At 55.4% G+C, this 21,066-nt stretch overlaps 1 protein-coding gene across 3 annotated transcripts in view; it reads right to left on the bottom strand.

Moving 5' to 3' along the window:
* Positions 1-21,066, bottom strand: part of ADA (adenosine deaminase) — a 27,821-nt gene extending 6,755 nt beyond the window's left edge. For 2 of the 3 annotated variants that reach the window (XM_080813904.1, XM_080813905.1), the window contains exons 1-4: positions 20,949-21,066; positions 10,349-10,410; positions 4,991-5,113; positions 310-453 (exon numbers count right to left, since the gene is read on the bottom strand). In XM_080813904.1, coding sequence (XP_080670030.1) covers positions 310-453; positions 4,991-5,113; positions 10,349-10,410; positions 20,949-20,981 — 362 coding nt within the window. In that variant the 5' untranslated portion in view covers positions 20,982-21,066. The remainder of the gene's footprint in view (positions 1-309; positions 454-4,990; positions 5,114-10,348; positions 10,411-20,948) is intronic. The other variant, XM_080813906.1, reaches the window with a different exon arrangement.

Below are 21,066 nucleotides of genomic sequence, written 5' to 3'. Positions count from 1 at the left end.
GGATCCAGACAGTGGGCAGGAATAGGCCACACTCGCTTCAGTGACAAGGTTAGAACAGGACACCTAGAAGTCCCTAGACAAGGGGGTTACTATTCCTAGATTGTGGGCCTGTGTCCGGGGCAGGGAAACATAGCCAGACACTTTTACCAAAGGTCGAAAAATTTTAAAAATTAGCCCAAGTGAGGGCTAGGAACCATGTCTCTTGCAAAAGAGTTAAACCCATCTTTCTGAGGCCACAGAACAGGACCAGGGAGCAAGAGTAGGTCCGGGGCTCCCACGAGTCAGGCCGCCCCAGCAGGCATCACTCACTCGGGCTGGTTCCAGGGAATTGGCTCCACTTTGGAATTAGCCAGCAGGTGTGGGCTGTAGCGTACCTCCACGTACACCACGCCCTCCTCGGCCTTCATCTCCACGAACTCGTAGGCAATCCTTTGAATGGCCTCCCGGCAGCCCCTGGGAAGGGAAGAGAGGGGTTGGGGACAACCTTCCCCAAGTCTCTTGGGAGCCCCAGGAGCAACAGGGCTGTTCCCAACCCATGGCAGCTCAAACCCACTTCTGGCCCCCCAGCCCCAAGTTCTGGTAGCTGTTGGAGAAGATCCTAGAAACAAGGCAGGGCCTGTCAGTTCTACCTCCAAACTACATGCCATTTCTTGTCCCCTCCACCCAGGTTGTAACCACCTCCTAAATAGATCTTCGTGTCTACACGCTTGCCCCTCCAACTGTTTTCCACACAGCAGCTAGAGCAATCTTTTTAACATGTGAATCAAACCACAGCGCCCCTCCACTCTGAACCCCTCATGAGGCCACCAGAGCCTTCTTTCTGTCCCAGGCCGGGACCTCCATGCTCGCAGATCCCCTAGCCGGCAGGGCTCTTCCCCAGGACCGTTCTACACTCCTCGTCTCCATATAGATCCCACCCCAGCCCGGCCGCCTCAGAGAGCCCATCCCTGACCGCCCGGCCTCCGAAGGGCTCCTCTGCCATTCTCTACCTGTTCCCCTGGACTTGACCAGTGCTTTACCCCCACTTGGCGTGATTCTCTCAAGGCTTATCGGTCAGTTTTCATCTCTCCTACTAGAATGTAGACTCCATGAGACAGGGGTCCTGCCCTCAGTCGTGTCATGGCTGGGACCCCCCAGCCCAGGACGGAGCCCAGGATGTAATGGCCACTCAGATGTTTGCTGGCTGATGGGCGCAGGTCAGCAGGGGAGAGAAACGAGAGAACACGGGCACCACACACAAACAAAGACAAGTGGGATTGCATCAGACACAAAAGCATACAGCAAGAGTAAAAAGGCAGAGTGAAAAGAGTGAAAGAGTGAAAAGGCAACTACAGAGTGGAAGAAACCCGCAGATCCAATCTGACGAGGGGCTAATACCAAAGGAACTTCCAGCCCCCAATGGCAAAAATACCACATCATCGGATTAAAAATGGGCAAAGGACCTGAATAAACATTTCTCAAAAGGCATACGAATGGCCAACAGTTTCGTGGAAAGGTGCATTTCCCTGGCGATTAGCATCACTGATCACCAGGGAAATGCAAATCGGAACCACAAGGACAGATCACCCCACACCTGTTAGTGTGCTACAGTCACCAAGTGTCACTGAGGACCGACGAGAACAGGGACCCCTTGTGCGTGTTGGCAGGAGTGCAAATTGGTGCAGCCACCGTGGAGAACAGCGAGCAGTCTCCTCAAGAAATGTTTTAAAAAGTTACCATATGATCCCGAAGTCCTACTTCCGGATCTTTATCCAAAGGAAATGAAGGCAGTATCTCAGATATCTGTACCACGTCGTTCACTGCCGTATTATCCACAACAGCCAAGACGTGGCTACAACCTAAAGTTCCGTCGACAGATGAATGGATAAAGAAAACGTCACAGACACACAGACACACACACAGAAATAACATTCAGCCTCGAGGGAATCCTGCCATTTGCAGCACGGATGAACCTGGAGGACGTCACTCTCAGTGAGATCAACCAGACGCAGAAAAACAAATCCTGCGCCATCTCACTTGCACATGGAACCTAAAATAGCCCAACTCATAAAAGCACAAAGTAGAACAGTAGTTGTTGGGGCAGCTTGAGCGGGGGAAGCGGGAAATGGGAGATGTCGGTCAAAAAGTACAAAGTTTCAGTTCTACAGGAGGAGTTTGGTTCTGGAGATGGAATGTGCAGCGTGGCGATTACAGTTAACAATACTGTAGCGTTCTGGGTGCCTGGGTGACTCAGTCGTGAAGTGTCTGCCTTCGGCTCAGGTCATGCTCTCAGGGTCCTGGGATCGAGCCCCACATCAGGCGCTCTGCTCAGCAGGGAGCCTGCTTCTCCCTCCCTCTCTCTGCCTGCCTCTGCCTACTTGCAATCTCTCTCTCTGTTAAATAAATAAATAAAAATTAAAAAAAAAATACTGTAGCATATACTTGAAATTTGCTAGGAGGATAAATCGTAAGTGTTCTCACACACACACATACATACACACACACACACACACACACACACACACGCAGCCAAAGCCAACGGTAACTATCTGCAGTGATGGATATGTTAACTTAGCTGGACTGTGGTGATCATTTCACAACATACATGTATATTAAAACACCTTAAACACATAATTTCTACTTATCAATTATACCCCAATAAAACTAAAATGAGAGAGGGGAAAGGACACCAACAGACAAATCCAGAGGGTACCCTGGGGTGGGGGAGAAACCCAGGACTCCTGAATCCCGGTTCCCACTTACCTGTTACAGGACTCTGGTTAGTCCCCCGACACTTACAGCAAATGTTACTGTGAGGACAAAGATGCTGAACTTCCTGAAACTCACCTAGGCCAGTGCTCCGAGTCGGAGAGACAGAGACCCCTGAAGTATTTTAGTTGTTGAGTGTTGGCTCTAGACGCAAGGCACACATCAACCTGCCAGGGCCACGCTAAGTGGTATCAAGGGACCATGAGCTGGGCCTAGCTGGAAGTTTCCACCAGGAAGGGTGAATACAGAATGGTCACCGGAATGTGGGATGTGCGAGCAAAGGCCCTTGGGGAAACTGGCCACACCCAGGAGAAGGGTGACCGGAAGCACCATGCTTTTGAGGATAAGGATGAACAGCTGCTGCCTTCCCTGGCCTGGATCTGGGACCTCGGGCCTGCTGCAGGGGAGCCGGCCTCCCAGGAAGAGGGTGCCCGACCTCCCCCAGAGCGGTGACACACACTCACTGCACAGTGACCAGCACTAGGGATACAGCAACCAAGGTAGACAAAATCCCTGTCCTCCCGGAGCCTACAGTTAAGCAGGAGAGACAGGTAAGTAAGTGAAACACACAATCTACAGTAGGTTAGGTGTGAAATGGTCTGTGGAGACACATAAAACAGGGGAGGGGACTACGAGTTTCAGCAGTACCGTCAGGGAAGGCCTCACTGAAAAGGGAACATTTGAGCAGACCTGAGAAGGAGGCGAGGAAGCTAGCCACAGGGCATCTACAGGGAACAGCATTCCAGGCAGAGGGAACAGCACGCACAGAGGACCTGAGGTTGGGAGTGTATTGCCCCAGGTGCCACAGGAGGCCCATGCTGTGGGAGAGAAGTGAGCAGCAGAAGGATAAGGGCAGAAGATGAGGGCTCCTATCAGACACCTGTCTGACGGTGGATGGTGGCAAGGGCACAGTATGGACATTAGTCTTACGGGCAGAGCCCCAAAGGCCAAGCAACTCAGAAGGAGATGATGCCAAACAGCCTGGTCATCTTGGGCCTTCAAGGAGCTGGGCATCTTCTGTCTTGTGGCCAGAGGGACAGGAGCTGCCTTGGGGGTGACATGGGAGAGGTGCCTCAGCCTGTACAGAAGCCCTACCCATGTATATGCTCTGGGGAGTGGGTGTCAGAGGAGATAGGACGGGTACCTCCAAGAAGGCGTGTGCGTGTGTGTGTGTGTGTGTGTGTATGTGAGTGCCTCTGCTTACCAGGGCCAGGGATGGGGACAGGCGGTGTTTTCCAGGCTGACTCCAAAAGCTTCCAGCAAGCGGCCTTGACACATGACACACATCTTCCTTCCCCAGAACTCCTCCTACCTGTCCTGCCACTTATCCAGCCAAGGGCCTCCATCTGCCTCGCAGACCTTCACCGGTCATCCAACAACTCATACTTGGCATATGCTCCAAACCTTCCCTCCAGTCTAGCCCTCTGGACAACATTACACCTTCTCTATCCCAAAGCCTGGGCCATGCTTCCTCCTCCAGGCAGCTTTCCCTAACTGCTCCCTGTTCATTTGCCTCTTCCTCTTCCTGAGCTCTGGCAGCAGACCACAGAGGCCTGCCTCGTGTCAGGAAGTTCAAGGTGGCCTCCGGGTGGGATCTGGGCTTCACCCCTTCCAGCTGTGTGGTCCTGGGCAAGCGCCTACCCTCCCCTGAGCTTTCGTTTCCTCCTCTGCAAACGAGGAGTGTGTCCACCTGGCGGGACCACCAACAACTACAAAAACTACAGTTCTGAGCGCTGCACGTACAGTCTTCCAGACCTAAGATACGCTGCTATGAAAAGATGGAAGGAACAAAAGGGACTATAAGAACAGCTGAGCCTGGTTGTCCATAAAGGTAGCAACTGTCTTCATGGCAAGGGGATGCTTGGTGAGGAAAGTTCTACGTCCATTCCAAACTCCAGCCCCAGGAGGTAGACAGGATCACAAGACCCATGGTCTGGATGAGGGAACAGAGGCCCAGAGAGGGTAAATTTGCCCAAGGTCACAGTTATTTCGTGAAAGATTCAGGCACTAGGATGCCAGCTCTTGACCTCACACTCTCACTTTCCTGTAGAAGTTGAAGAACTTTGTAGACATTATACCCACTTTTCAGAAGGGAAAATCAAGGCCTGGAGAGAGTCACACAAGTACATACAAGGATAAGCTGCAGAACTGGGGCTTCCGAGCACCTTCTCCCACCCCACAGTGGGAGGCGTGGGCAGCAGGTGGCAGGCACAGCTGGGGTGGGGCTGGGGGGGTGACTCACGCGATGGCGGGCATGTAGTAGTCAAACTTGGCCAGGAAGCCCGGGAGGCTGAGTGGCTTGTCCATGCCGATGATGTCCCGCAGCTCCTCTGCTGTCTCAGCAGGGAGGGCAATCCCCCTCTTCCTGGGAACAAAGAAGTAAGGGCAGTGGGCTACAAACTCCTCCCAGGGTCCAGAGCAGGAAAGCTGGGGACCTCTTCCTCCAACTCCTCCCATTGAACAGATGGGAAACCAGAGGCCTGGGGCATATAGAACCCAGGCTGGAATCCTTCCAGCACCCCTCCCTGCCCCCCAAGTCCCCAAGGTCATGACCAGCCAGGGAATCTCAAGGGGGACACTGGGGGTTGAAGTCTGTACGCATACATGTACACACGCACGCACACATGCACGCCCCTGGCGCCTGGGAACTGGGCAGCTGCTGGTGCAAGCCCACAGTTTCCTCCTCAGCCCCGGAGTGGGTAGAGCTAGCTGGCCCCCGGCCAGGTCAGAGGTTTTCAGGGCCATAGCACCACAATGCCCGGGGCAGGGGCCGGACTTCCCACCTCCGCCCTCCATCCGGCCAGCACGTGGGAGAGGCCTGCCCCGCCCATGAGCTGGGAGAGGGTCCAGCAGAGACTCCCAAGAACGTGTGCACTGGCCACCTCCCTCCAAGCATCTCCCCTCTCCGCCTACAGACCCCGGCGTGGGGCCTGCCCACAGCCGCCTCTCCGCCCGGGCCTCCTCCTCCTCCCCGCCAGGGGCAGCAAGGGTGAGCCTCCCCCACCACAACTCTCAGGTCACCCCGGCCTCAGTTTTCCCACTTTGAAGACAAAAGGGGCAGGCAAAGCACACCAGACATCCGAGAAATGCTTCCACCACGAAGGGACAAGACAGGAGACAGGAGGAAATTCCGAGGAAACAACGCAGGGAAGAGAAGAAAACTTAAAACCCTTACAGCGGAGCGTCTCCAGGACGGGAGAAGAGCTTCCTCCCCGGAAACAAGACACCCCTCTCAGAAAGGCGACCCTGAGAGAAAGAGAGCGCTCCTGCAAATCTAAATGAATACGGGCCGGTCATCAGGATGTAATAAAATGAATGGAAAATACAGCAGAGAAACTCCTCCAGCAAGTAGAACAAAAGAAGACTGAAAAAAAACAAAAAAAAAGAAGCAAACAATTCCGGAAATGAGGTGATTAAATCCGGTTCAAGCATCAGGCTATCCGCAAAGCAACAACAGATGATGGAAGGGAGGGTTTGCCAGGGACACCGGGGGACCTCAGTCCCCAAAATACTACGATGCTTCCTGGCATAAATGCATGTCCCCCGAGGCCCCGACACAGGCCCTCCTCCCCTGCTGGGGGTCCCAATCCCTAGGAGTGCCCCCCAGCGTGCAGTCAGCCCCCTTCCCCGCAACACGTGCTTGGTCCTCTGGACCCGCTACGTGCGAGGCCCCTGACAGTCTTCCTCCAGCTCCCTCGACCCCCGCTTCCTGGTGGGGCCCTTCCTCCTGACCGTTCTTACAGACCCTCCCTTTTACACACCTGCCCACACAAACTCCTCCCCTTTCACGGTTTTCAGCCCAAGATCCAGAAGTCTCTACTTCCATACACCACCACTTGAGGGCTTAAGATGTCCCAGGCACTGGACAGATAGCAGTGACCAAGACAGACCCAGGTATCTGACCATCCCCCCCCACCTCATGCCACCTCCCCCCCTCTCTGCCCTATGCTCCATGTTTCCAAATATAGCTCCACCATCCCCCCACCCAGCTGCCCAACCCAGGGCAGGGGCCTCCCCCAGGCTCCTCTGCCTCGCCCACCAGCCAGTCCCATCTCATTTATTTTACTCCCTGAAGGCCTGTCCATTCTGCCTACCCTCTCCAGCCTCTCTCCTCATCAGCCACCAAGAGATCTTTGACCACACAGAGTGGTCTGGGAAGGCTGGTCAGAGGAGGGGACATTTAAGCAGAATTAGAAGGAACAGAAGGGGCTCCAGGCCCAAGCTGGGAGGGGAGACAAGGGCAGGGCCGCTGGAGTTCAGCGTGGGGGCAGTGGTAGGTGAAGAGCCAGAGGGCAGGCAGAGCCTAGTGGAAGCTTCGTAGAAGTTCGGGGCCTTATCCCCAAAGCACGGGGAAACCACTGAAGGATTTCAAGCAGGGGAGCGGCGTGAAGAGATTTAAGAGCTCCTTCTGGCTGCCGTGTAGGTACCAGATCTGAGAGCTACTGCAGGAGTCCTAGCAGGAAACAAATAGCATGAGGCACTCTCTGGGATCTCACACGGGACTGGGCCTCCAGAAGCTGCTCAGGTCAAGCTGTAATGCTCCGGTCTGGGGCCCAAAGTGGAGCAAGAAGGAGTTAATCATAGGGCCCTGGGTCCTCCTGCCACCCACAGCCACTTGGCAGCAGAGGCTCCCCTAGGGCCTAGCTTGGTCATCAGATGCTCCTTATACTCCCAGTTAGCCATGCCTCAGCCAGTCCTCTTCCTGCCATGGTGGGGGATGTGCCTACCAGAAGCCTGGCCACAGAGAGCCCAGAGAGCAGGAAGAGCCAGGCTCTGGAGTTCCAAGTCCATCCCCCTGCCATATGTGCCCAATCACCCAGGGGCGGAGCCATCCCATCCAAGGACCTCCGCATCCTTTTCAGTAACACAGATAGCTACGGTACAGAGAAGAAGAAAGGAGACAGTTTACATGCCCAGGGTCATGCAGCAAACCCCAAAGCCTGATGGACTGGTTCTGAATCCCAGCTGGGTTCCTTAAAGGCTGCGTGACCTTGGGAGAGTTACTCAGCCTCTCTATGTTTACCAAGTCTGGCAGGGTTGAGGAACCTCCAGTGTAGATTAAGGAGGAGAGGTCAGAGAGGCAACTCAGGCTTTGCTGGTCTTTAAGGGCTGTGAATGGACCTTGGCTTTGGAGTCAGCTGGGAGTGTGGGAGGGTTAGAGCTGGCGAGTGACTGGTCAGACTAGGTTTTAAGACAGGTGTTCTGACCCTAGTACTGCAGAGACAGGAAATGGGGAGGCCAGAGTGGCCACCTGGACACCAGCCAGGAAACCATTGCCGTTGCCCAGGTGAGGGATGCTGGTGGCCCAGGCCAGGCTGGTCAAGGGAGGAAAGCGGGGCCAGATTCAGAATGTGCTGTGGCAAAAGAGCAGACAGGCTTATGAAGGAGACGGAGAGAGAGGTAGAAGCCCCAGAGAGGACAGAATCACAGAAGCTAAGGGAAGAAGTAGGTAAAAACATAGTCAGCAGAGGCCCAAATCAGAGAGGCAGAAGACAGGCCACTGGATTTGGCCAGAGGGAGAGAAGGGCTTCCTTCTTTCTCTCAGCCCACCACCACCAGGAAGTCCTCCGGTATGTTTATGGGTTTCCATAGCCAAGTCTGACCAACTCCCAGACTCTCTGCCTGCTGTCCTCGAGCTTAGATTCCAGCTGGCGCCCATAACACCCCTGCCCCATGGGCCCACCGAGGCACCTTGACGGCTCCTGAGATGCCAAGGTGTGGGGGAAAACAGAAGATCCGACCAGGGGCGGTTCCTCTCCCTCCTCCCTCCACCCTGCCCCGGACTCCGGCCTTCTTGCTCCACTAGTAAGTGCTCTCTGACCCCTTAATGAGTACTCAGTAGGCAGTCCCAACCTGGTGCTTGATAACCCACCCAACAGCCTCATCTGGGGCAATGGCTGGCACCTGGCATGGGCAAAGGACAGGCAGAGATAAGCCAAGCAGCTTCACCCCACTTAGCCAGAGCCCTAGCTTATCATTAAGACTATCATTAAGTGCCCGGAGCTAAGTGGTTTCTGGGCACTGCTTCATCTAAGCCTCTCGCTGGCAGGAGTAATGGTCAGGGGCGTGGACTCGGGCTCACACCCGTGCTCCCTAGGTAAGTCCCCTCACCCATCACGGCTCAGTGTCCTCCTCCATAAAATGGGGCCACAACAGTACCACCTCGCAAGTTGTAGTGAGGATTCAGCACATCGGCCCCGATGCAGCGCCTCAGGGAGCACAGTAAATGCTGACAAATGACGTAGGAGAGTCAAGAATTAAATCAGTAGGGAAAAAAAATCAGTAGCGACTTCCTAGGGCAGAGGGAGGGGTCTGTGAAAGTAGGAGAAGGTGGAGAAAAGGGTTCGTGGCAGAACTCTGCCTCAGGGAGTTGGAAGAGATGCTCCGGGGAACTGGGGACAGATGCCCCAGCCTCACCAGTTCTCTGGAGCAGCGGTGCCTGGAAACTCAGGGGACTGGGGCTTATGGAGCTGAGTGTTTGCATCTGGGTTTACAGCGGAAGTGCTCCGGGCAATGAGAGAGGCGGACTCCTTCCAGCTCCAGATGAAAGGAGTGTCCAGCAAACAGGCGGGGGCACAGTCTGTGGAGGGAGGGGTGGGGAGCAGCAGGGGGCCCCCCCTCTCCTAGGTCAGTTCTGGAAGGAGGCCCTGTTCCCCCCGCTCAAGCTCAAGGCCAAGGCCACGGTGAGGAAACAGTGTGCCCATATTTAAATTCAGACCCTCTGACCTCCAAAGTCCCTGCTGTTAAACAGTGGATCCAAGAGAGGGTCCACCATGAGCCCTTGAAGTGGGGACGGAGGGGCAGACACCCCTCCCTGGGGGCCCTAGTGACCCTCCTGCCCATGCAACCCGAGGCAGGAGGCACGGCCTTACTCGGAAGGTGAAAATAGTCCCCAGAGGAGGGGCTGCCTGTCCACATTCCCCAGCAGGCGACTGCCCTGGCGACGCAGGGAAAGCCTTGGAGAGGGCCCTGGGTCAATTCTAGACTCTACTGTTTATTGTCGCCTTGGCCTCTGGCAACTGTTTTCGCTTTTCTGAGCCCCTGGCTCTCCTCAGTGAGATGCGGATAGCAGCACCATCCTCCTCTGTGGAGGGATTATAGTTGCTGACTCCAGGAGGGCACTCAGCCTGGCAGCCTGGCACTAGGAGATGCTCAGCAAATGGTCCCGGCATCCTGTGAGGGGCCATCACCTCTGCCACGGGCTCTCTGCAGAGTCCGAACACAGTGACTGCTTCAGCCCTGGGAACTGCCTCCTCTCGTGTGTGTGTTTGTGTGGGTATGTGTGTGTACGTGCACAAGCTCAAGCACCTGCAGATAAGGAAGGGCAAGCTCTATCCTGGCCCCTTGGCAGCAGGAGGACAAGAGTCAGAATCAGGGAAAGTAGAAGCCTTGGGCTGTAGGTCTCGGGCTCAGAGCTGAGGGGCCGCCATTTCTCCACAGACCACCTTCTTCCGGCCAGGGGGCCAGCTTCATTCCATGGGGATACAGGAAGGAACGACAACCCTGGAATTCTCTAGAGGCCTCTAGGTTGAGCCATGGAGCACCCCCCACCCAACGTCCCCAGATGCCGGGGAGGAAGGTCTCTTCCCTGCGGACTTACCTGCCATAGTATAAGATGGTTTCAGGCTTGATGGCCCCATCCAGATGGACGTGCAGCTCAACCTGCAAGGGGGCAGGGGGAGGAGAAAGGGGGGGGGGTCGCGAACAAACACCCATGAATGTCGGCAGGACGGCAATAACCATGAGACCCCCGACTGGACACTTGTCGCAGACACTCCACTAAGCTCTGAATACACAGCATTTTGTTTCCTCCTCATCTGTTGGGGTGGGGGTGGGTTTACAGTCATCTCTACCTCTTTCAGGGTTAAGACCACAGAGGCTCAACCACAGTTGAGTCTCAGGGAGGTTAAATAACTTGCCCGAGTTCACACCGCAAGCCACAGAGGCAGGAAGCCCACACGGTTCCTCTGTTCTTCACCACGGCTGGTAAATGGCAGAACCAGAACCCTAGCCCAAGCCCAGGCCAGTGCCCTTACACCCAAGGCCAGCCCAAGGCCGGCCACGGAGCCCCAGCCACCGAGCCGGCGGAGTCCGCTCTCCGCCCACCAAGCAAAATCCAACTCTAACAAAAAGTGTTGAGTGCAGACTTCCTGGGCCTGTGACTACCCCACAGCGGGTTTCAAACATCCAGACTCTGTTTTCCAAAGTTGGTGTTATGTAAGCCCTGTTATCGGGAATCAACAGGCGCAACACAGGATCTTTCCATACTCCAGAAAGGGTCCTGGATACTCAGCCATCCTGGTGATCGTCCCCTACGCACGGAGGGCCCCACAAACACTGCTTGGTGCACAACGCCAGGAGGTTAAGGACACGGGCTTTGGAGACAGCCCATCTCCAGACTCCCAACCCCACCCCTTGGCCCGTGGTGTGATCTCAGCCGGGACACTTGATCTCTCAGACCCTCTGTTTCCTCAACTGCAAAACAACAGGGTATTTCTGCCTCCCTGTCCAAGAACAACCGTTAAGGATTAAAGACAACAATAACAACACACCGCGTAGGTAGACAAGTGTGGTTTCTAAGTCCGCCTCTCAGCCAGGCCATTCCCAGGAGCTGGGAACCAAAACAGGGTCTGGGAGACACGGGGAAGGGGACTTTCCCTGGGCCAGGGGGAGACCTAAAACTCCACTGACATCTGCCAGGTTGGGGTCTTCCCTGGAATTTGGGGACCTGGACGAGAAAGTCGCTGCCCTGGCAAGGGAGGGAACTACAGGCCCACTGAGGCTGGCAGGCGCAGAACGGCTTAACCCGCCTCTGAGCAGGAGGTCCGAGTAACCAGACTTCTCCGAACGTCACCAGCCTGCAAAGGACCCAGCGACACTCCCCGCCAGGTGCAGAGGCAAGGGAGCTGTCGGATTCCCTGACAAAACAAGTTCAATGCCCACTTAGCTAAACGTTCATCACGTTCTCAAAAAAACATTCAGCACTGGGAACAGTGAAGCTTCCAGCCCAGGGAACTGCCAAGGAGTTGTGTGACCTTGGACAGGGGCCCTCCCCTCTCTGAGCCTGCAGGGTTTGTTGTCCTAAACCCACACACACAGCACACCGCCCTACTGAGGATCTGGCCAGAGAGGGAGGATACTCTGGGGTTACATCTGGAATCCTGGCTCCTCCACTCAATCCCTGGTGGCCTGGAGAAAGTGACTTCACTTTTGGTGCCTTGGGATCCTCATGGATCCAACAGGGAGGAGACAATGCCTTCCTCCTAGGGCTTTGTGAGGCTTGACCACGTTCACGCGTGTAGTGTGCGAGCCCAGCACTTAGCACACAGCAAATGCTAAAACGGCATCCGTGAAGAGGCCAGAACTCACCAAACTGCCAAGTGCTAGGGATGGAGAGCAAAGCTCAAGGCATAGAGTCCCACTTCTGTGATGCTTACGGTCCCGCCAGGGAAGAGGCAGTACATAAATGTGACAGATGTACAGTCACAAGCCTACAAAAGAGCTGACAAACAAAAGACCTCACCTAACAATGGCTTCCCAGAGAAAACAGAGCTTGAGCCAAGATCCAAAAGATGAAGAGGAACCAACCAGGCAAAGGCAGGCCAAGGAGGAAGGCAGGAAGAACATACCAGGCAAAAGCAATAGCACGTGCAAAGGCCATGTGGTAGGCAAGCCCGTGGTACAGGGGAGGAACTGAAACCCGCCTCTGAGAAGGGAGGGATCGTGAGTCTGGACAGGCTGCGGGGTCACTGAGGCCACAAGGAGTCATTTTAGCTGAGAGCACAGAGAAGCCACGACAGGGTCTGAAGCCAGGTAGAGGGCGAGGCAGACTCAGAGCAAGAGCAGCAGGAGGCTACTACGGTCCAGTTTATGAGAGAGGATGGTGCTCTGGACCAGGGTGACAAGACAGATATGGAAAAGCGGGGGGGGGGGGTGGCGGAGCACAGAAAGAGGGGTCAAGGAGGAAGCCCCAGGTCAGGCCTGAGTGGGGTGGGTAGTGATTCCCATGCTTTGGACACTACCCAGGAAGAAGCCCAAGTGCTAAGGGGGAAGGAAGGACAGGGGTGTGGGGAGAGGGACACGGTCAGTTTGATCTTCGGGATGTTCAGCTGGGACGCCTTTGAGCTCTCCAAATGTAAAAGGACAGAGCCGATGCATGGGAAGTTCTAGCGCGGTCAGACACCAGGCTGGCAATGCAGGTACGAATACGGACAGCTGCAGCCGAGCCCTTGAACAAGCTCACCCGGGGAGAGTGGGTCAAGGAAGGGGCGGGGGAGGAAGCCTTCAGAAGTACGAGCGAGCGCCCAGTGGCTCTGCAGGAGAGGGGGAGTCCGGAGAGGAACCGCCAGACAGGCAGGAGGGGAACCAAGAGGAAGGTGTGTAGAAGGCAAAGGGCGGTCTGATTGCAAGGGGTGGTGGCAATGCACTGGGTCAGTGAGGCGGTAGCCCCCCCAAACAGCTCTACTTCCAAATCCCCAGAACCTGTATTACTCCCGTGGTGGGAAAAAAAGAGAGAGAGAGAGAAGTAGTTTAAGGACTTGAGGAGTTTATCCTGGGTTATCTGGATAATGCAATTACCTACCTCCTTACGAGGGAGGCAGAGTTTTGAGTGAGAAACTCCTAGAAGAGGCAAGCAGCAACCTGAGCTCGGAGGCAGACGGGAGCTGTGTGGTCGCCAGCCAAGGATGGCCCGGAGCCACCTGAAGCCGGAGGAGGCAACAAACAGATCTCTCAGAGGACGTGGGACCCTACCAACAACACCTTGATGTTGGACTTCTGACCTCTAGAATGGGGAGAAGATTATGTTGTTCTAAGCTACTGGGTGTGCATGTGGTAATTCGTTACAGCAGCTACATGAGAGGTACGGTCAGGTCCGGCCAGAGGTCAGGCAAGAGAACAGACACCTGTCCCTAGGGCCAAGGCCACAGGGCACTGGGCCCAGAGGAGAGGTGCTTAGCCCTGGCTGACCATGAGGAAGGCCTGGGAAGCTTTGGAAAGTTGCCTACGCCTGGGCCCACCCTGGTCCGCGATGTCACAGTCCTTCGGCCTGGGCCTGAGCATGGGGTTGTTGCTGGTTTTCAACATGTGAAGCCAAGGTTGAGAACCACTGTCCTATAGGGAGTGCTCCAGAGGCCAGAGGGGACAAATCCATGCTGGACTGGAGTAAGAAATAAGTAGAGGTAATAAAATGGAGAAAGTGCAGATTCTCCTTTCCAAATTTCACCCCTGGAGGGGCAGAAAGGGCCGGAGAAAGGACTAGAGGCAGGTGGGGGTGAAGAGAGTGGCTTCTCTGGGCGGTGGGAGTGACTGGGGCAGGTTGCAAGGCCGTGGGAGAAGAGGGGTTTCAGGAGACAATGACAGAGAAGGGACAAATCAGGAGGAGCTGGGAGGAGGAGCTGACGGGGGGGGGGGGGTGGAGGACAGAGAAGGGCCCGGGCAGAGGAACTTGGGTCAGGAAGCAGGGAGGGAACTGGCTTCATATGGAGAATGAGGTTCATGGGGAGATAGGTCGCCACAGAAAGTCAGTGGGTGTTGGGCAGGGAGTGGTCCCAGGTCACAGTTAAGGGGACCCACTGAAGGGTTTTGGATCAGGAGGCACCGTGTAAAAGCTCTTTCTGGCTGCCTTACCCTAAGTAGGGGAGAGGGAAGCCAGAACAGAAAACAGGCCTGCTCAGTAGTGAGGACAAGAGATAAGCGCCCACGGGGAGTACCCGCCTGCAGCTCCAGACGCAGGAGGTGCTCCCCAGTGCAACAGAGCAGGGGAAGAGGGGCTCAGAGAGCCAGCCGGGAAGCAGGAAGCAAGAGCACCCCTGGGGACAGCGAGAGGAGAGCCTGCTGCCCCATCATGCCCCACCATGCCCTACAGGTCTTTCCTGAGGCTTCCTGGGAAGCTGCCCGGACACGTTTGAGGGGAGAAGCAGAGGCAGCAACCACCCTTAGGTAGCTCAACCTCAGGCAAGCCTCCCATGGAACTTTCTGGAAAATAGCCACTACCCATGAAGACGTCTGTCTGCACCACCACCCCCCCCAGGTGACAATGGGGTGTAAGCTCAGAGACTGGGTGGGGACCCTGCTCTGCTGTCCCCATTCAGGGAAAAGGAACAGCAGTGTCCTCCGATTATTGAGTATCTACTATGTGCTGGACCACGTACAGACGTCCACTGATTCCATCCTCACAACAGCGAAGGCAGAACTTGACAACCATTCTGCAGGGGGGGAAGCTGAACTCCAAGAAGGATCCGGGAGCACAAAGGCAGGCAGGGACGGAGCCAGCATCTGAACACAGGTCTGAGTCCCAGCGCTCTTACTACGCTTTCCCTGCAGGCCTAGCCTCAGAGAGGCTGTCAGGAACCACTCAGCAGTACCAGCAGCTACTTCCTATTACCAGGTCCTTTACCTCAATTAATCGTGACCCCGAGGCAAGGTGCGGGTTAGCCCTGGGCTGCAGACTGGGGGTTGAGGGGGTGGGCACGGGGATGGTAAACTCGCAGGAACTCAGCCGCCTGCCCTGTGCTGCCCAGGCTGATTGCCGCAGAGCTGGCTTAGAACCCCAGTCTCTCTACCTCTAAGCCCAAGCCCCGCCCAGGGGCCACACCCCTGCCCTGTGCCCAGCCTCGTGACCTCTCTGGAGGAGAGTCTCACCCCTACTCCCCTGCACTTGCTCTCCAGGAGGCTGACTTGGCAAGCACCTCACAGAGCTGCAGGAAATCCCAGAGAGGAGTAGGAAACATCCCCATTGACCAAATATTTCCTAAGCCCCACTAGGTGCTGGGCATACTGGGGGGGCGGGCAAACACATTAAGTCTTGCTCTCAGGAGATGCCAGCCAGCCAGCTGAGGCCCGGGGAGGTAAAATTCACACACATGAGGTGTCAGGGACAGATCCAGGGCAAGGTCACAGGTCATGAACTCCTGGGCCAGACACTATGAGATGGAATTCCCACTCCTAACTGGGAGGCTGTATGTCTTCAAGGCACGCCCGAGTCAAACTACTTCTTCCCAGGCTCCCCTAACCAACCATCTGTTTCTGTTTTCAAAACGCTGACTTTTTAAATTCACTTACCATAGCTGTCTCCCTAGGAGTTTCCTCAAAGTGGGGTCATTATGCTGCGTCTTTGGGGTTTAGGACCATGCCCAGCACAGCCAAAAGCACTCAGTACACATCAAATGACCAAGAGCTGTCTTAGGTCAGCAGTGCTGTGTCCTCTCCCCGGGGCAAGGAAAGGACTGACCAGCACCCCTGGGCCTGGAAGAGGAGCCCCCAGAACCCAGATGAGCCGCGGGTGCCCTCCCTCCCCCACCAGCCAGCCAGCCTCTCTTTCCCTAGCCCGGCTCTTGGCAGTGAGCTGCGTGGTGCCAGGGGTCAGTGCCCACCATGGCCTCTCAGCAGACTTTAGGGGTAAAGCCAGGAGACAGAGCCGCCCTGGGTGGACATATTGTTTCGGTCACACTTCCTCTAGGAGGTCCTCCCTCAGCCCCATCTGAGCTCCCACAGCTCAGAGGTTCAGTAATGAAGCCGCCCAGGGTTGGTGCCTCCTGCCGTCTTGGGGCCTGACTGAGCTCTCGGTTGCTGCTGGGAGCCTCCCCCGGGAGGTGTCAGAGCAGGGAGGGCCGGTCTTCAGCCAGGGCCACATCTTATGGAGTAACAGCCTAGAAACCCCCAACACAGCTATCCCCTAGCTATCCAGACGGAGACACAGAGAAATTAAGGAATAAGCCTCAGGCCAGACTAATAAGTACCAACAGCCGGAAGCTGTTTGAGTCAAAACCAAAGCTTGTAAACCCACAATCCACTCCCTTCATCCTGCTATCAGTGCTGAGTCAATGCTGGTAAAAGTCTAAAGGGGACTGAGAACAGGGACAAGCGTAATGATGGACAGCGGCCAGCACTGGTGTGCCCCACCCCTCCCCGGCCTGGAGACAAACTGGATTCCCACTGTAAAGATGGGAAATCTCGTGTTCTGCCCTGTGGTCACAAGGACCCCAAGGCTTGTGTTTTCCCTCACCTTGCTGCTCTGGGGCCTCAGAACCCTAAGGGGTGAGAGCGAGCCTGCCCCCGAAACTCTGAGTACATATAGGCTTGAACCTCACTGTGGCCCCCTGGCTTACTCTTCTCCCCAGTTCAAAGCCAGTCACAGTGCTCCCTTCCCTGCCCCAGGGGGGCAACACCTAGGACCACTGGATAGGGAGACACATTCCTCCAAGCTCACAGGGCCCCTCGCCATCCAGGCCAGGCCAACCCCAAGGTCGGATGCAGAATCAGGAGCACGATCAGCCTCCCCTACCTCACTGTGTGACCATGTCTCCCTTCTCTGGTCCTCGCTTCCTCTGTCAAACAAAAGGCTTCCTTGAAACCCAATCTCATTCATTCCCTTCCCTCCAAAGTGCCCCATGAATTATAATGGGTAAGGCAAGCTCCTTGAGGGGCTTTTTAAAAACAGGTGGCTCCGGGTACCTGGGTGGCTCAGTTGGTTAAGCGTCTGCCTTCGGCTCAGGTCATGATCCCAGGTCCTGGGATGGAGCCCTGCATCAGGTTTCCTCCTGGGCAGGGAGTCTGTTTCTCCCTCCACACCTCCCCCTAACTCATGCTCCCTCGCTCTGAAATAAATAAAATCTTTAAACAGTAAGTAAAAAATAAATAAAAACAGGTGGTTCTAACAGTGGGCTTTTCGGTGGCTTTGCGGCAGGAAGTCAAGAGTAAGAAAGACTGTGGGGGAAGGAGGCTTCCCAGAGGGCCCCAGTTAGTGGGGGAGGGGGCGCACTACAACCCCAGAGGAAGGAAAAGCACCCTTAAGGGCCTGCTGCCTGCCAGCCAGGGGCTTCACGTGTGCCACTCAGCACAGTGTCCCCAGGAACCCATGGCCTTGGTTTAAAAAAAATTTTTTTTTAAAGACTTTATTTGAGAGAGGTAGAGAGAGAGCACAAGTAGGCAGAGCAGCAGGCAGAAGGAGAGGGAGAAGCAGGCTCCCCACTGAGCAGAGAGCCCGATGTGGGGCTCGATCCCAGGACTCTGAGATCATGACCTGAGCTGAAGGCGGACGCTTAACCGACTGAGCCACCCAGGTGCCCCATGGCCTTGGTTTTAATCAACCCATTTTTACAGAGAAGGAAGCGGAGTTTCAGAGAAATGTCCACCCGAGCTCTGGGGCTGCCAAACAGAGAGGCGGAGACCTACCCCCCAGTCTATCTGAGGCCCAAGGCGACTCTGAGTCCACCCCTGGCCCCAAAGTGGGACCGGCCAAATGGCAAGGGAGTGGACAGTATCTATCTCGGTTTTAGGTAGAAATGGGTTCGAGTGTAGCTCTGCTTTTCCGGCTGTGTGACTTTGGAAAGTTCCTTCCCCTGTCTGAGCCATTTCCTCCTATAGAAGGGAAGAGGAGCCATCTGAGAGTGACACTGCGAACATTAAATGAGTATATGCAAATCAGTTAGAACAGTGCCTGGTACGGAGCAAACATTCAAAAAGGAGAAAGAAAAAATGATGTGGGCATGGTGCCTGGCTGGCTCAGTCAGTAGAGCATGCGACTCTTAATCTCAGTTGTGAGTTTAAGTCCCAAGCTGGGCATAGAGCCTACTTAAATTTACGTGAGAGACTTAGCCGAAGTTCTCTGCGTCAGGGAGGGACAGCATAGAAACTGTGCTTTTCCAACCTGGGCCAGCTCACTTGCTGCTCTACAGCTTTGAGATGCTCATTTTGTGTGACCTTGGACAAGTCACTTTGCTTCTCAGTTTCCTGGTCTGTTAAAGGGGGAGGAAGAGATCTACCTTGTCCACTTGTTCGGAGAACTGGGATGTAAATGACGGAAGGTGCCTGGTACCCACGGTTATTACAGAAACAGGCATGCGATCAGCATTGTCCTCCATGACAAAGAACTCCTGAACACCACGGGATTTCCAGCCTTGCCTCGTGTAGAAATAGACTGATAAGGGCCAACCCTCCACCTCCTGGGTACCTCTTCCAATGCCCAACAGGTGCTCAGAAAGCATCTGTTAGAATAACACAGTCCAACCAGGGAGGCAGCCACCTAGGGCCTTGCTACCCCAAGTGTGGTCTGTGGTCCAGCAGTGTCAGCATTGTCCATGAGCCTGTTAGAAGGGAATATCTCAAGTCCAACCCCAAACCTCCCAATTCAGTATCTGAATGTTAACAAGGCACTCAGGTGACTTGAGTACCCATTGAAGTTTACAAAGCACAGTCTTGCTCTGCCTTCTTAAAGCTGGCCGGGTCCTGGGCCTCACCTAGTAGTAGGCATGAGAAGCCAAACAACCCAGCAGAGGCTCCTGTTCCGGAGGCCCCCACAAAGGGCACCAGCACCTCCACTCCAAGGGCTTCTGCAAAGGCAGAAAGCTGGAAAGCTGGCTCCGGGATGTTTGAAGCCAGCCTGCCTGGGCTCAACCCCAGTTTGGCTGTTTCCCCACTGTGTGATCTGAGCCGTCATTAATCTCTCTGTACCTCTCTATTCATCTGTATAATGGGATGATAACAACCTCACAGAGTCCTTGCTAGAATCAAATGAATTAATGAAAGTAACGAGTTCAGAACAGTACCCGGCACAGAAGAATAACAACTTAATGAGCTCCAGCTACTAATACTAGTTCTCATTAGGATCTGCCCCACCCACGGGAAGGCAGGGAGCTGGCTCTGGTCGCAGTGGCTAAGACACGCTCGTTTTTGCTTCTCCTGCCAGCTCAGGCACGTTTCCTCCTTGCGTTATAAAATTTAATCACATCTCCTCTACACAGTGGAGAACACTCGCCTTCCCTCTCAAGCATCCCTTGTAACCTCTGGACGCCTCCCGACCAAGCAGGTGGGGCCCATTTCCCAGGTGTGGAAACTGAGGCCCAGAGAGGGGAAATAACCTGCCAGCCTGAAGCAGGTAGGATTGAATGAGACCCCCAAAATAGTAAAATAGCCCCTCCCTCGCTGGGCTGTGACAAGTGTTGCAAGGGCGGACTGGGTGCATATAGTAAGTTCTACAGAAGCATTGCCTCACTAATCCCCGAATTCCAATTTCACTTCTAGTCAAGGGACTTTGTCTACTGCCTCAGGATTCACATCAGGGGAACCACCTTCCCAAGGGCAGGGGGAATCCAAAAGCATTTTTTAAAAAGGAAAAAAAAAAAACAAAAAAAAAACAACAACTTCACAAGGAAAGAAGCTCCAGTGATGGGGCATCCAGACAAAGCGTAGAGGCACGGGGTGGGGTCTGGCAGGAGGGCTCCCAGCTCACAACAAATGGCAGGGGTAGCTGAGCCTATGGTGGGGGCAGCTGCAGTGGGGGCTGGGCCATACCTCCTCCAGTGCTGCCCACCCAACCCCACACCCCCGCACTCCCATACACACATGCGATTCTCACCAACACTTGTGATACCTGCCATCATCATTCACACCTCTTTTTCGGAGCGGTAAGTTGAGTCTGATTACAGCTCACTCCTTCCCGTGACCCCCCACAGCAGTCTCAAATCCTGCTAGCTGACTCACTCTGCTGGACAGACCCCTGGACCCCTCCTCTCCCCGGTAGACTGAATCTCAGTGCTCCGAAGCGGGCCCAGTGGGCCCAGACCCTCCCTGACCCAGCCTCTCCCAAGAGGCCACAGCTGGTGGGAGGAGGGACCACGGAGTTATCCCTTGAGGCCAGTGGCTGTGGCCTGGCCCTGAATGAACCTAAGGTCCACTCAGCCCCTAGCAGGGAGAGAGGGGCGCCCTGATCCCCTCCCTCCGCTCTTCGGCGTGGTCCTCCTGACCGGCACATCCACAGACCTGAGCACATTGGCTCACAAAACCATGACAGTGCTGGACTGTAAAGCTGTTTCCACAACACTTGAGGTGCCTATGGATGTAGACACTGGGCCCCATTTTACAGCCGAGGTTCAAAAAGTCAAGCCCCCTGCCTAGTCTCCCACAGCTACCCAGCGCTGGCGGTGTCCCAGGCCCATTTGACAGGTTGTGAAACTGAGACTCCGAGAGGTCAAATCAGGGGCAGAAGCAGAAAGCGGAAGCCAGTCGGGGGCGCCTTGGGGTTCGGGACCCTCCCTGCTTCATTGTTTCTCATTAAACTGCCCGGCAGCAGCGAGGGCCTGAGCTGAGGAGGGGAAGCGGCTGCAGGGGCCCCCGTTCGCTCCCAGCCTGTGGACGCCCCTAAGCCCTCCAGCCAGACCAGAAGCCAGACCCCCCGGACCCCGAGTCCCGCCCGCGCTCACTTTGGGCTTGTCGAAGGCGGCCGTCTGGGTCATGGTGCCAAGAGTGCGCCCCTGCGCGGCTCCCTCCGCCGATCGGTACTCACTCCAGGGACCTGCCGGGATGGCTTCGCGCCACGAT

Source organism: Martes martes, assembly GCF_963455335.1.
Source record: "Martes martes genome assembly, chromosome: 9".
In the NCBI taxonomy this organism is placed as follows: domain Eukaryota; kingdom Metazoa; phylum Chordata; class Mammalia; order Carnivora; family Mustelidae; genus Martes; species Martes martes.
This window is presented reverse-complemented; position numbering and strand designations above follow the sequence as displayed.